Below are 12242 nucleotides of genomic sequence, written 5' to 3' on the forward strand. Positions count from 1 at the left end.
GGGGGGAGAAGTCGGGGGGTGTTCAGGGTTCACTAGTTTCTGGAGTCCTCCTCGCTCGCTCACATGACGCCATGCCTCGCCATATGAATATTTATGAGAGGAAACTGCTGCAGTTGAGGCGATTCATCTCATCTGGCACGAGCTATGGTGCTGCACAGGAAGCGATCGTGTCTCACGCTGTCCTGGATGTTTCTGGATTCCAGCCCAACATGGCCGACTGTTTGTCATCTCCCAACCTCAGCGGCTTGATTGTGCTGTCTGTTTACGAGGCGCCGGGAGAATGAAAGCAACACAACGTCTATTTTATTATTATTAAACCCTGCACCTGTGTGACCACGCCCTCTGACCTCTCACTGGATACAGGTTCAGACCACACTGTTCTGTTCTGTTTCCCCCTGCATGGGTAAAAATACAACACATTTTACCAGTTACTGTAGAGATCATCTCCCATTCAGACATGAGCAGCAGTGAGGTCCAGCATGATGAGGTCTGGTCTAAGGTTTATGAGGCTGATGTAATCTGCACATCACTACTGTGTTGTCTGTTTATTCCACCATGGACCAATCATGTACTAAGAAGCACAAATGTGTCAGTACTCTGTGCTGGAACTGATTATTTTAATCACCACTGAATCTGTACAGTTTCATAAGAAGTCTGTGATGAATACTCAAAGAGGATCCGTTTACAAGAAGCAGGAAAATACATCAGAGGATGTGACTTCTCTGTCAACTGAGTCATCATTTCAGTTTTCATGATGTGTACAGTGCCTTTCTGATCTACTGACCACTTATACAACACTTGTTACACTTTTCACACACACCAGCATCACAGCCATCTGTGTCTTGCTCAAGAACACTTTGACGGGACCGGGGTAACCTGGAACTGAACCCCCCAATTACTAAACGACCTGCTACCACCACGCCACAGGTAACCACCATTTTCTAAAAGATGTCCAACAACCGTGAGGTTACGTTCAGACAGGATCAGGTGCAGCGGTAAATCACCATAGGGGGGTCTGCTTATCAGAGTCTAGTCCATGAATCCACCTGGATAGTTGGACTTTCAGAGATATTTTAGACTGGAGGTTTGACTGATCTGATTGGCAAAACTGTTCATCTCAACAAATGTTCTTCTCAGACCGATACATAATAGTTTTTGTGACGTGGCAGCTGTGAATGGAGCCCAAACAGCCCAACAACAGACCTGAACAGAGAAAAAAAGATGCATTTACAGATCGAGTGGCTCAGTCTGAGGCTCCGATCTGCAAGGTCTAAGTTAAAATGTTCAGAGTAAAATGTTCAGAGTGTGTTTGCATGTGTGTGTGTGTGTGTGTGTTCATGTGGTTCAATATACAAACAGTCTTCATCCTGAGGCCAGAAAACTGCACGCCTCTGCATAAAGACCTTTTCATTTGTTCTTTGCTTTTTAATCATCTCCAAATTTCTCCACAAACAACAAGAAAACAACACACCAACAAAAAGCAGCAAAAAAAAAAAACATCATGCAGGAGAAGAATAAGTAAAAACCAATTAATGTAAAAGCCTGCAGGAGTATTAATGAGGAGGATTTAAAGGTGTGGGAGATGTAGTGCTCCTCGGGCAGGTAATGCAGGTTGCCAACATGAATAATGTATGAATGTCAGAGCAGAGCAGCTGATGTTAAATATAGACAGCTGAGAGCTGAAAGACGTAAATGAAACGCTAATGTTCAGAGCACAGGCAAATTATCTTTCTGTAAATTACTCACAAGCCTGTTTTCTTTTTCCCTCCAACAATCTTAATAATGTAGAGACAGAAAGACATCCAGACACTTAATTAAGATACACACACCCTGACTTTCAGGCTAAAAATGCTACAAATCCAGTTTGGGAAAAAACATTTAGCTGTTTCTGATTTCAAAACAAGATTCATCACCGCTGAAGAGGGAACTTTTTTTTTTGGTGTTGGTTTCAATCAGAGCTGCTCGGATGAAGCACGGCTTTCTCTTTCATGCCAGAATTTGTTCTGTCAAAGCCGGAGTCATGATGAACCCACAGAGATTTATCGCCTAACTCTCTGCTGTTCCCCTTCAGCCTTATGGAGCTTTGGAGCCTCTTTTAGCTCAACGTGTTTTTTTTTCTTCTCTCTTTGGGTTCAGTCTTGTAGGTTGTTTTCAGAAGCAGCGAGCATCTGTTTTTAGTGAAGGAGCTCTGGGGGTATGAAGGGAAAGAGAAGCCAAAAACTGCAGTTCCTCCAACGTCCACTTGAGGCTGGCTCCAGAAGTGAGTCAGTCTCCATAAGTCCCCATGTTCAAATGTCCAACTTCACAGCAGAAATAAACATGTTTATAGCCTGGTACAAAAAACTGTTTTGGTCTCTATAGCTAATTTTTCTGTTTTATGACAACTGTACTGAGAGTGAATTTATATACAACTCACCTGTTCAAATTATATTAATGCTTAAAGTTATGCAGAATTAACAGCAAGGACGCTTTGATTGACAGGTGGGTGCTGTCACAGATGGCTTGTTTAAGGAACCAGGCTTCATTTAGCCCGCCTCAGCTCCACCCATGATCTAAGTCCAAGATGGTGGCAGCCAGAGCCACCATGCTGAGCGTCACAACAGCTCTTCAGAAACCTGTGAGTGAGATTGCAGACACTACATCCATGTTTTATACAGTCATGTTTAGAACATATGTTTTCCTAAATTTGTATTATTTAAATAACCTGAATACAGATTGCATTTAAATACCAGTTGTAAATAATTCATCTGACAATAAAGGTATCATTTGAATTTAAACAAAATTATAAACGTCCTTCACCATTGGTTATTAGTTAGCAGTCCTGATATTTTTTTCTACATATTTGTATCCTCTGACCTTGGTGATCCTCCTTCTTACTGTGCTGTACACACTGAACAAAGACCAGAAACACAATCACTGCAGCTACTAAAGCTCACACTGCAACAACAACTACAACAGTTTGAGTTTAAACAGTCAAATTCATTCATGCAGCCCAAAATCAATGTTTCCTCAGAGGCTTTACACTCTGTATGTAGCATGAGTATCTTTATTTCCTAAAAATAAAAATTGCGCTGCACTCATATTCAGAGAAATAACTCAAGTCTGAAATATGACAGCCAACACTGTATATAAATAATAACTTATAGGCAACAAAAGAGTGTGAGTAAGCTTAAAGAAAACAGGGGGATTTTGTTTTGCTGATAAATATGAGTATTTTCTAAATGTATCATATTTGTCCTTTTTCATTCTCACTGTGTTTTGCTTCAGGTCGAGTTCTGCTGTACTAACACACAGAAAACCTCCACGTGTTTCTGTTTGAATTATTATCTCACATTTGTAAATGACTTTCTGTCCACCGCAGGAGTGAAAAAAAAACCCAAATTAAACCGAGCTGAGCAGTAGTTAACACGTCGTTTTCACTCGTCCACTTTATTCATCCAGCCCTCCTGACTGTGATTACGCACGAAGAGTCTGGCTGCGATCAACCTCCCAGACCTCTGTGACACACACTTCATGTGTTACAGGAACACACTGAGAGTCCAAAGTGGCAGCTCAACACACTGTATTACTGTAAGTCCAAAATGGCTACAAGTCAAAACCAAAATAAAAAATGATTAAAATTCAAGTCAAGACTAAAACATTTCAAGCCCAGATCAACATATTCTCATTCAAGACAGGAAATTCGAAGACCCACAACCAACAAGATGGAAATAGTTCGGTAAATGATGATATGAAGAGTGTCCTGAGAGAATCAACTGATTTGGCACTATATAAATGAAACTGAAGTGATCTGAACCTAAAGCAAGCCCCAAATCAAGACAGGAAGGCCAATGTCCAGACCAAGAGTTCAGTTGTTTGGAGTTCGAATGAGTTTTCACCCCTGCCCAAATGAACCGGACTATCCAAGGAAAGGAACTCTGGTCCATTTAAAGTGGACCAAACAGCGCTGGTGTGAAAGTGCCCTAAAACTTAAAAGTCAAGCCTAAAATCAAGACCAAATCAAGTCAAAAGTCGGGACAAACATATCAAGACAGTACCAACAACTCCAAAGCCATGTCCCAAGTAAAGACAAACATATCCAAACACAGGTCCAACTCTAGAAGCCTAAAAGCCTCTACTTTATGAGGTTTTGGTAATTAAATTAATTGTTTGTGAATTTGCACCACTAATGTGAGGCCTGTGCTTCTAGGTAATGTTTACTTTTAAGTTCTAAATCATTTTACTTGATTATTGTGCTCACATGTGTTCATTATTCCAAAACAAAGTTGCATTTTATCAAATTATTACAATCTAACACAAATCAATTAAGCCACTATAAAGAGTACAGTGGAGTACTGGACTTGTTGACTGGGAAACATGGAGGCATCAAAGCATGACGAGATAACTCATTAAATATGCAGGTATTTTCCCTTAACACAGAGATAGGTGGGTGGGTGGAGGTGTAAATTAACATCTCCTTGGTGTTAAAAGCCTGCTCTGTCTCTAATGGATTGTCTCTGACTTTATTATTCAGCTCTGCTTATTAATGAAAATGTTTTACTGCTTTGAGCTTTTAGCTTTAATGCGATTCTTGATTAAATTCAGCTCCTCTTGCTTCCTTTCTTTCTTGTTTTTTCTGCAGCGTTTGGAGTTTTGTTATTGCTGTCGGCTGAAAACCTTGAAAGTTGAAGACTCTTAATCAAGCAGAGGTTGAAATAACATCTGTTTCTTTCAATTAATGAATCTCTTTCTCTCCGACGCAGAGTGGAGACGCGTAAACCACACATACATGCGGTGGGTTTGAATCATGCATTACCCATCATGCCTCCTTTTCTATCCGTCTGTCCCCGGCACTCTGACAGACGCTGTGTTACGACAGTTGTTCAACACGCCCTAGTTTATTTCCCCTCTGATGCCTTCAAGAGTGTTGTTCCACCAGTCTGAAAAACTGATCTCAGTGAGATCGACCCACAGTGAGTCAGCAACCATCATCCACAATGCATTGCAGTTATGTGTTGGGTGCAATGTTTAGGTGGTAGCACAGCGAGTTCTGTATGAAATCATAGAAGAAACTTTGCAGGTTTTAGTCTGCAGAGATTTCTGATGATTTGCAAAAAGCAGCATAGTGCTAACCCTATGACTGGCGGTCGATAGTCTGGGCTCAAGAACAAGAACAGGTGAATTCAGGAATCTGTCCTATTACTTACTTTAGTATTTACTTTGAAGGAACTGAATACAATATTCATTAGTATGTTTTCATTAGTGTATAATCACGTGAAAATAAGACTTGTTGGGTTGTTGGGTTGGTCTCTTTATATCTACAGTGAGAGTGGGTCCTCCTTCATGGAGTCAACCATGTTGAACCACCATTTTTCTACAGCCTAGAACAGACAAACCGAACATTGATCTAGATATAGCCTTTTGCTTTTAAAGTGAATTTGGCAGCCAGAGTTTTTCTTACATGCTTGGAAGGAGATGGTGAGACATGGGAGAGTATTTAGTTGGTTGCAATCTCCAACTTTGCTGCTAGGTGCAGCTAAATCCAACACACTGGATCTTTAAACTACTGAGATGTTTGGTCGATGCACTTAGCTTTGTCTTTCCTTTGTCTTTTGTTCCACGGGTGTTGCGTTTAGTATAAAATCTACAACATAAGAATCAATTGTAACATGGATGTCCATTTCCACTAAAGACCAAAAGCTTAACAAACAATCTTCAGCACCACAGCTGTCAAAAACCCTTTGCCCTTCCAGGGTCAAACCCTGACGACAACAGTGACACCCAACACACTACTGCATTCTGGTTATTTCAACAATGTATTTGGCTCTTACAAGTCACACTCCATGTAATTCTTCTAGTCTGTCCCCAAACCTCTTTGGCCTCTCCCTGTGACCCCCAAGTGACTCCTGTGCAATGTATGCTGTTACATAGAAACAAGAGTGGATGAATGGAAGGGAAACCCTGAAGGAAATGCAGCTAGGAACTCCCAGAATGAATGACCAAAACTGGAAGTGAAGCAGATGGGATTCTAACAGATGAGAGAGCTGAAAATCATTATCAGTATTTATACAAATTTGTCCTTCATTATCACAAAATGAATGACAGCACACAATGCTCATCTGAACATACAGATTTTCAATCAGGACTGTCCATATTTAAAACTAAATATTTCTACCTGAGATGTTCACACTCTCTTCACTCTTTCATTGCATTCCTAAGATTATCTGCCTGAGGCGAGAGACAGTCATCCTTCACTTCCTGTGCTGGAACAGAGCTGATCACACTGATTGATTCTGTTGTTGGACTCGGGGAAGGAAGACGGTTCCGTGCCACTGAGCTCGATCAGTCTTAGGTTTCATAATCAATACCCTGATATCAGCAGGAAGATTAGGAATTATTTTCAGCAGTCGTCATCTGCGTGTGATCATCAGACTCTTCATCAGCTGATCAATAACTTATCACTAATAGAAGGATGGAGATAGATGGATAGATGGGGTCTGTGCTGTTCTATTGATCAGCAGAGAGCTTTCATTATTTCATTTAAAGCAGGGGTGGATCAATAATACATATGCATGAAGAATTGTGCAGGATGCGTAAGCTCTAAGTTGGTAGTTTAAATGCACTGAGGAGTCCTTCAGCAACGAAGCATAGCATCGAACGCCAGGAAGTATCAGAGAAGTCGAGATGGGATGAGGATGAACAAGATGAAACGATGAGAGGACAAATTCAGGCGAGATAAATTGAAAAGAGATGCCACAATGCATCCGAAAGATAGAAGTCAAGAACCAACCAACTAAACACACACAGGCTTTAGATAGGGCGGTTCACATGTTGCTTGGCCACCATAGTTTTTCCTTCATGCTTGGAACAGGAGGGCAAGTGAAGGGGGTTGCTATAATGCCACACCAGATAGCAATAAATCCCACACACTGGTCCTATAATCGATGGCGAGATTAGACGACGGATCATCCTTAGTAGGCAGCAGAGCAGACTGTGAGCAGACTGTGCACACATAGACATAGAGTGTACAGGCGGTAAAATGTTAACTTTGAATGGTAGAAAAACAAATCCTCCTCTGGACAACGACAAAGCTTCAAAAGTTAAATCTGCTTTGTCTTAATACCAGCACATGACTGATTCCTACAGCATTGTTCAAGCGACCATAACCCCTACATAGACACACATTCACACAGAGACAGGATGAAGATGTGTGACGAGGACAGAGGCACTCAGGGACAAAAAAAATGGATAAAGTGAAAGAGGATTGTGAATGTCACTTTGTGGCCCAAGAGGAAAAAAACTCTTTATTGGAGCTGCTGGTTCTTTAGAGGTCGAGCGAGACCTCTGTACACCAGATGCCCCATGAAACCTGCCATCAACAACAGTAACAGTAATGTGCTGTAAATACAAGCAGCAGCCTGGGGTAACATTGTTTCTTTATGGCTTTATGGGTGTTTTTTAGCCATATGATCAGAAATGTCAGTCCGTAGGATGCTCAGTTCACCACTTTGGTCCAGACTGTCTAACAACTAATTGATGGAATGCCTAAAAAGCTGTCATGATCCCCAGAGCATCAGTTCCTTGACCCATCTGCTAAATGAATTGGCACAAAAGTATGCTTCACCAGCAATGAATTCTTTTCATTGCTGACATGTCCTCTAGCGCCACAATCAGGTAGATATTTAAAGTATTTTGTTCACCTCATGAAAAGAAGTCTGGTGATCCATTAAAATTCAGCTGTTGGCTACTTTGTGTTTTGTGCCAATTAGCTAATGTAGGCATGCTAGCATGCTAAACAAAGGTGGTAACCCCACTAAACATCTTCACATTGTGAGTATGTCGGCATTTAGCTCTAAGCATCACAGAGCTGCTAGACTTCATCAGCCCAGGATTACTGATCATGCTCTGGACTATATTTGACTCCATGAAGTCAAAGGGGGACAGAGAGGTTGCTTGTTTCCTATGCCATTTGACAGCTGAAATGTGAAGGCACAGATGCCGTGAGAGACCTCTGCTCCATCAGGTCCACCGGCCTCGTGTGGAGTCTGGCGATGAATCATGAAGGTTAAAGCTCATCTTCATCCATCTCTATTCATCTTCATTTGGTCAAAGACTGAAACATCCTGGTGGAACGAGAAAGAACTACTGAGAGTTTTGAACAATTAGCTTTGTTTCTGATTTTCTGAACATCTCTCAGGTTACTAAGGATACTGAAAACTACAGTCCCAATTCATTTAAAGATGAGCCTTTTTCACTTCCTGTTGTGAAGTCAATCTGATTAAACGTTTACCTGCAAAATGATACAAGAGGATCCTACCAGACCACATGAGACTGAATGTAAATTGGCCTGATGTGAGTCCAGGGTCAGGTATGGGGTAGTCTAAACTGAGTGGAACTGTGAGGACGATCATAGAGGTTAATGACAAGAATGTGTTAGCTCCTGAAGTGTATGCTCACCACTCTGACATCTTGTTTCTTTAAGCAACTAATAGGTTTACGTATTTATTCACACATCATATTTGTACCATCGACTCCTGTCTTATAACTATCTGTGAACCATGTGTGTTTATAGCTTCCTCTCCAGCTCAATGGTCAGCACTGTCAGGAAGACAGTAAATGGCATGGACTTGCATGTCACAGTTCAAAGTTAACAAAGATAACTTATTTAATAATTTGATTGATGATGGTCAAAGAAATGAGTGGAACACTGGACACTTCTTGCCCTCAGTGGTCGCCATCTTGGTTAGGTAGCAGGAGAGGAGGGACCATCATCATTGTGAAAATGGCGACCAAGGAAGCTGCTGGAACTGAAGTGGTCGTGGTCAATACTGCAGTATACGTATCCGTATCTTGGAAGTCAAATGTTCCACCTAGACAAGATTTGGCAACAAAGAACAAAAACACCAGGAAGCACACAGTCTACTACTAAAGGAAGTATCCAAATTGACAGGACAGGTGATCATGTGCCATGGTGAACCAATAGCCTGCAGCTCCTGATCACCTTATGAGGGCGGTAAGCTGCAGACTGGAGACCAGCTCTTCACTTTAAAAAAAGAAAGAACACCTGAACACACCTGTGAAGGTGAGAAACTTCTGTAAAAAATAGTCTGCTCTTCAGAATTTTTTTTCTGAATGTGAAAGCCTATGTGAAGGTTTCATGAATGAGGCTGGGGGAGTGTGTGTGTGTGTGTGTGTGTGTGTGTGTGTACTGTTGCATGCACAGATAAATGCTTGGTCTGAGTAAAATATTCAGCAGAGGATTTTACAGCTGAGCTGCTGAAGATATAAGCCACAGACATACACACTGAGTGAGAACTGCTCAAGCTGGTGTGTGTGTGTGTGCTCTCCTACCACCAATTAGCTTAATTAAAGTTTGGATATAATTTATTGACAGCAGGAGTCTCTCTCTCTCTCTCTCTCTCTCTCTCTCTCTCTCACACACACACACACACAGACACACATCTGTTTGTTCAGTAACTAAAATCATAAAGCAAAACAACAAACATTAAGTGATTCTTAAACGATGCTCTGGGATCTTTAAAGTGGACTGAACCAACGATTCAGTTAACAATCCACCCAGAGCAGATGGTTCCACAGCGGACACTATGGTACATTAACAGAATATCTGACAGGCGTGATATCTATTCATAATGACACATATCTATAATATATTTTCAGCTGCTATATTTATGCACACATATATTCAAGGACTAAGTGCTTCATACAACAATGTAAAATAATTACACGTAGAGGAGCACATATTATTTAATATTTGATGTTATTTATTTCTAAATACTAATTTTCAGTCTTCAAATAGAGTAAATATTTATGAAAATATCAAACCCAGAGAGAATCTGGTCAATTCGACAATCCTGCAGCGTCATGTGCAGTGTACTGTACACACAGTGTAATGCAGGGACACCCTTTACATTGCCCTTGAATACAAAAGGACCAGTGTGCAGGTTTTACTGGTATCTAGTTGCAGATTGCAACCACCTCACCTCGCCTTCTCCTTCCCAACGTAAAGGAGATACTGTGGAGGCAAAAACATGAAAGTCTAGAGTCAGCGTTTAGTTTGTCCATTCTGGGCTACTGTAGAAACATGCCGGCTCAACATGGTGGGAAGGATGTAGACATAAAAGTCTCATGCTCAGGTAACAAAAGCAGGATGATTCTTATTTTCACACTAATGAAAACAGAGTTATGAATATTGTATTGCATTTCTGCTATATTCTGTAAAAAGAGCCTTCTAAATGGGACACAGAGGACCTTAAAGAGCAGCTGACAGTAAAACAGCAGCCAAAGAATGACATGTGTTTAAAACGTGTAGTATGGTTAAAGCCCCATCACATCCAGTTTTGCTGGACTGAAGTCCAGCAAAACTTTGTAAAAGCCAGATCAGATCCATCAAACCTTAATCTAGGAGCAACGTACGGCAGCAAAAGATCCAGAAAGAGCAAATGATGATGAGAGCCACTGAAACCTGCTGAAGCCCGGTAAAAATCCATTTAAACCCAGTCGAATCAGTCAGATCTGTTAAGGAACAGCAGTAACCGAGCAGCCTAAACCTCAACTCTCCCCGTAAATCTTTTCATTCTGGAATAAGAGCAAGATTCACTGAAATCTGCTCAAAGCAGCAGTCTAATGCACGGTAAGGCTGACAGAAATCAGACCAAAGCCTGGAAGCCTGAAGAAAAAACACAAAAACCTGACCAAACCCACTAAGGAAAATGTGTTTAACAGCTGAAACCTGAAGAAAATGAACCATTTTGGGTGGGACAGCAGCAATTTCACTCAGACCTGCTCACAGCAGCTGCCTTGCACATGATCCGACTGCTGAAGCCCCGTAAAACTCATTTAAACCTAATAAAACCAACATGGTTAGACAAGCAGAAATCAGGTGAAACCCAGTGAAGCACTGTGAAAAATATAAAAAATCTAATCAAACCCTGTCACACCTGCACCCTGAACCTGAATCCTGAATCCCGAATTCATTATTTTGGCAGCAAAATGCTCAAAGCAGCAGTCTAACACATGATCAGAGCTACTGAAATCCATTTAAACCCAATCAAACCCAGCAGAAGCCGGTCAAACCCTACACGCCTACAGCTTGATCACACACAGTAAAGCCTACTAAAATCCAGTTGAACCGGGTCAGACCCGAGTCCTCCAGGGTAAGAGTGCAGGGTTTTTTAAACAGCAGCCAACAAGGAGACGCAACAAATGTGTCAATTCTCGTTTGGTCTGCGGCAACCAGCAGCCAGCAACCACACACACACACACACACACACACACACACACACACACACACACACACACACACACACTGCGGGATGGAGGCAGAAACCACACATTTTTTTCCTCCACTCACCGTGCGCTGTGGGGTGAGCAGCCAGCAGCCAGCAGAGCAGCAGCAGCAGGTAGGGTCCTCCTGTCCTCCTCCTCAGCACCAGCACCTCCCAAACATCACCAATACATCCATCCAAACCGAGCTCCATGCTGCCCCTGCTCCAGTCCCGATGAACCCGAGGAACCAACAGGAGCAAGCAGCCAAACAGATCCTGCTGATGTTTGATTTCTCTTTTTTTATATATATGTATTTTTAAATCCTCCACAGAATCCAAGTGTCAATTCAAATCTATCAAAATAAGAGAGGGGGGAAAAAACACCCACAGGGTGACGAGTCAGGATGAGGAGGATGAGGAGGAGAGAGAGAGGGGTGAAACAACCTCCCCTCTCCTCAAAATAACCCTCCCTGGTCGGGCTTGGATCCCAAAAAAGAAAAAGAAAAAAGAAAAGAGAAATCCCAAAGACGCACACACGCGCTCACTTTCCTTCTTTTCGAGGTGAGAAATAAGTTCCAGTAACTATGAAGGCAGAGTCTCCATCACTGCTGCCCGGTGCGGCTCATTCCCATTCCCATTCACACAGATGCAAGGAGGGTTCAAATCCACGCTGCCTTCCCGGAGGTCTGCTCCGTCTGCCGGGGAGGACGGATGGAGATGGTCGGAAGAGGAGGAGGAGGAGGAGTGTAGAGGGTCGCATCCACACTCTCTCTCTCTTTTCTCTCTGTAGGTCTATACAGCTGGAGAGAGAGAGAGAGAGAGAGAGAGAGAGACCTAAGTACAAAGTGAAGCCATTGATCTAAAGAGGGTGGAGGTAAAGACCGGAGCTGGAGCACAGGGGAGCGGGGTGTAGTAAGAGTGGGGTGCCCGACAGTGGAGGCAGAGCAGCGGGGAGAGATTAGCTGAACTCTCCTGCCC

General features: G+C 42.2%; 1 protein-coding gene across 1 annotated transcript in view; it reads right to left on the minus strand.

Annotated features, from left to right (window-relative positions):
• dcc (DCC netrin 1 receptor) overlaps positions 1 to 11945 on the minus strand; it is a 239903-nt gene extending 227958 nt beyond the window's left edge. The window contains exon 1 of the mRNA XM_019258599.2: positions 11351 to 11945. Within this exon, the coding sequence (XP_019114144.2) occupies positions 11351 to 11477 (127 nt within the window). The 5' untranslated portion in view covers positions 11478 to 11945. The remainder of the gene's footprint in view (positions 1 to 11350) is intronic.
• Positions 11946 to 12242: the final 297 nt, after the last annotated feature.

The sequence above is a fragment of the Larimichthys crocea genome, chromosome IV, assembly GCF_000972845.2.
Source record: "Larimichthys crocea isolate SSNF chromosome IV, L_crocea_2.0, whole genome shotgun sequence".
In the NCBI taxonomy this organism is placed as follows: Eukaryota; Metazoa; Chordata; class Actinopteri; family Sciaenidae; genus Larimichthys; species Larimichthys crocea.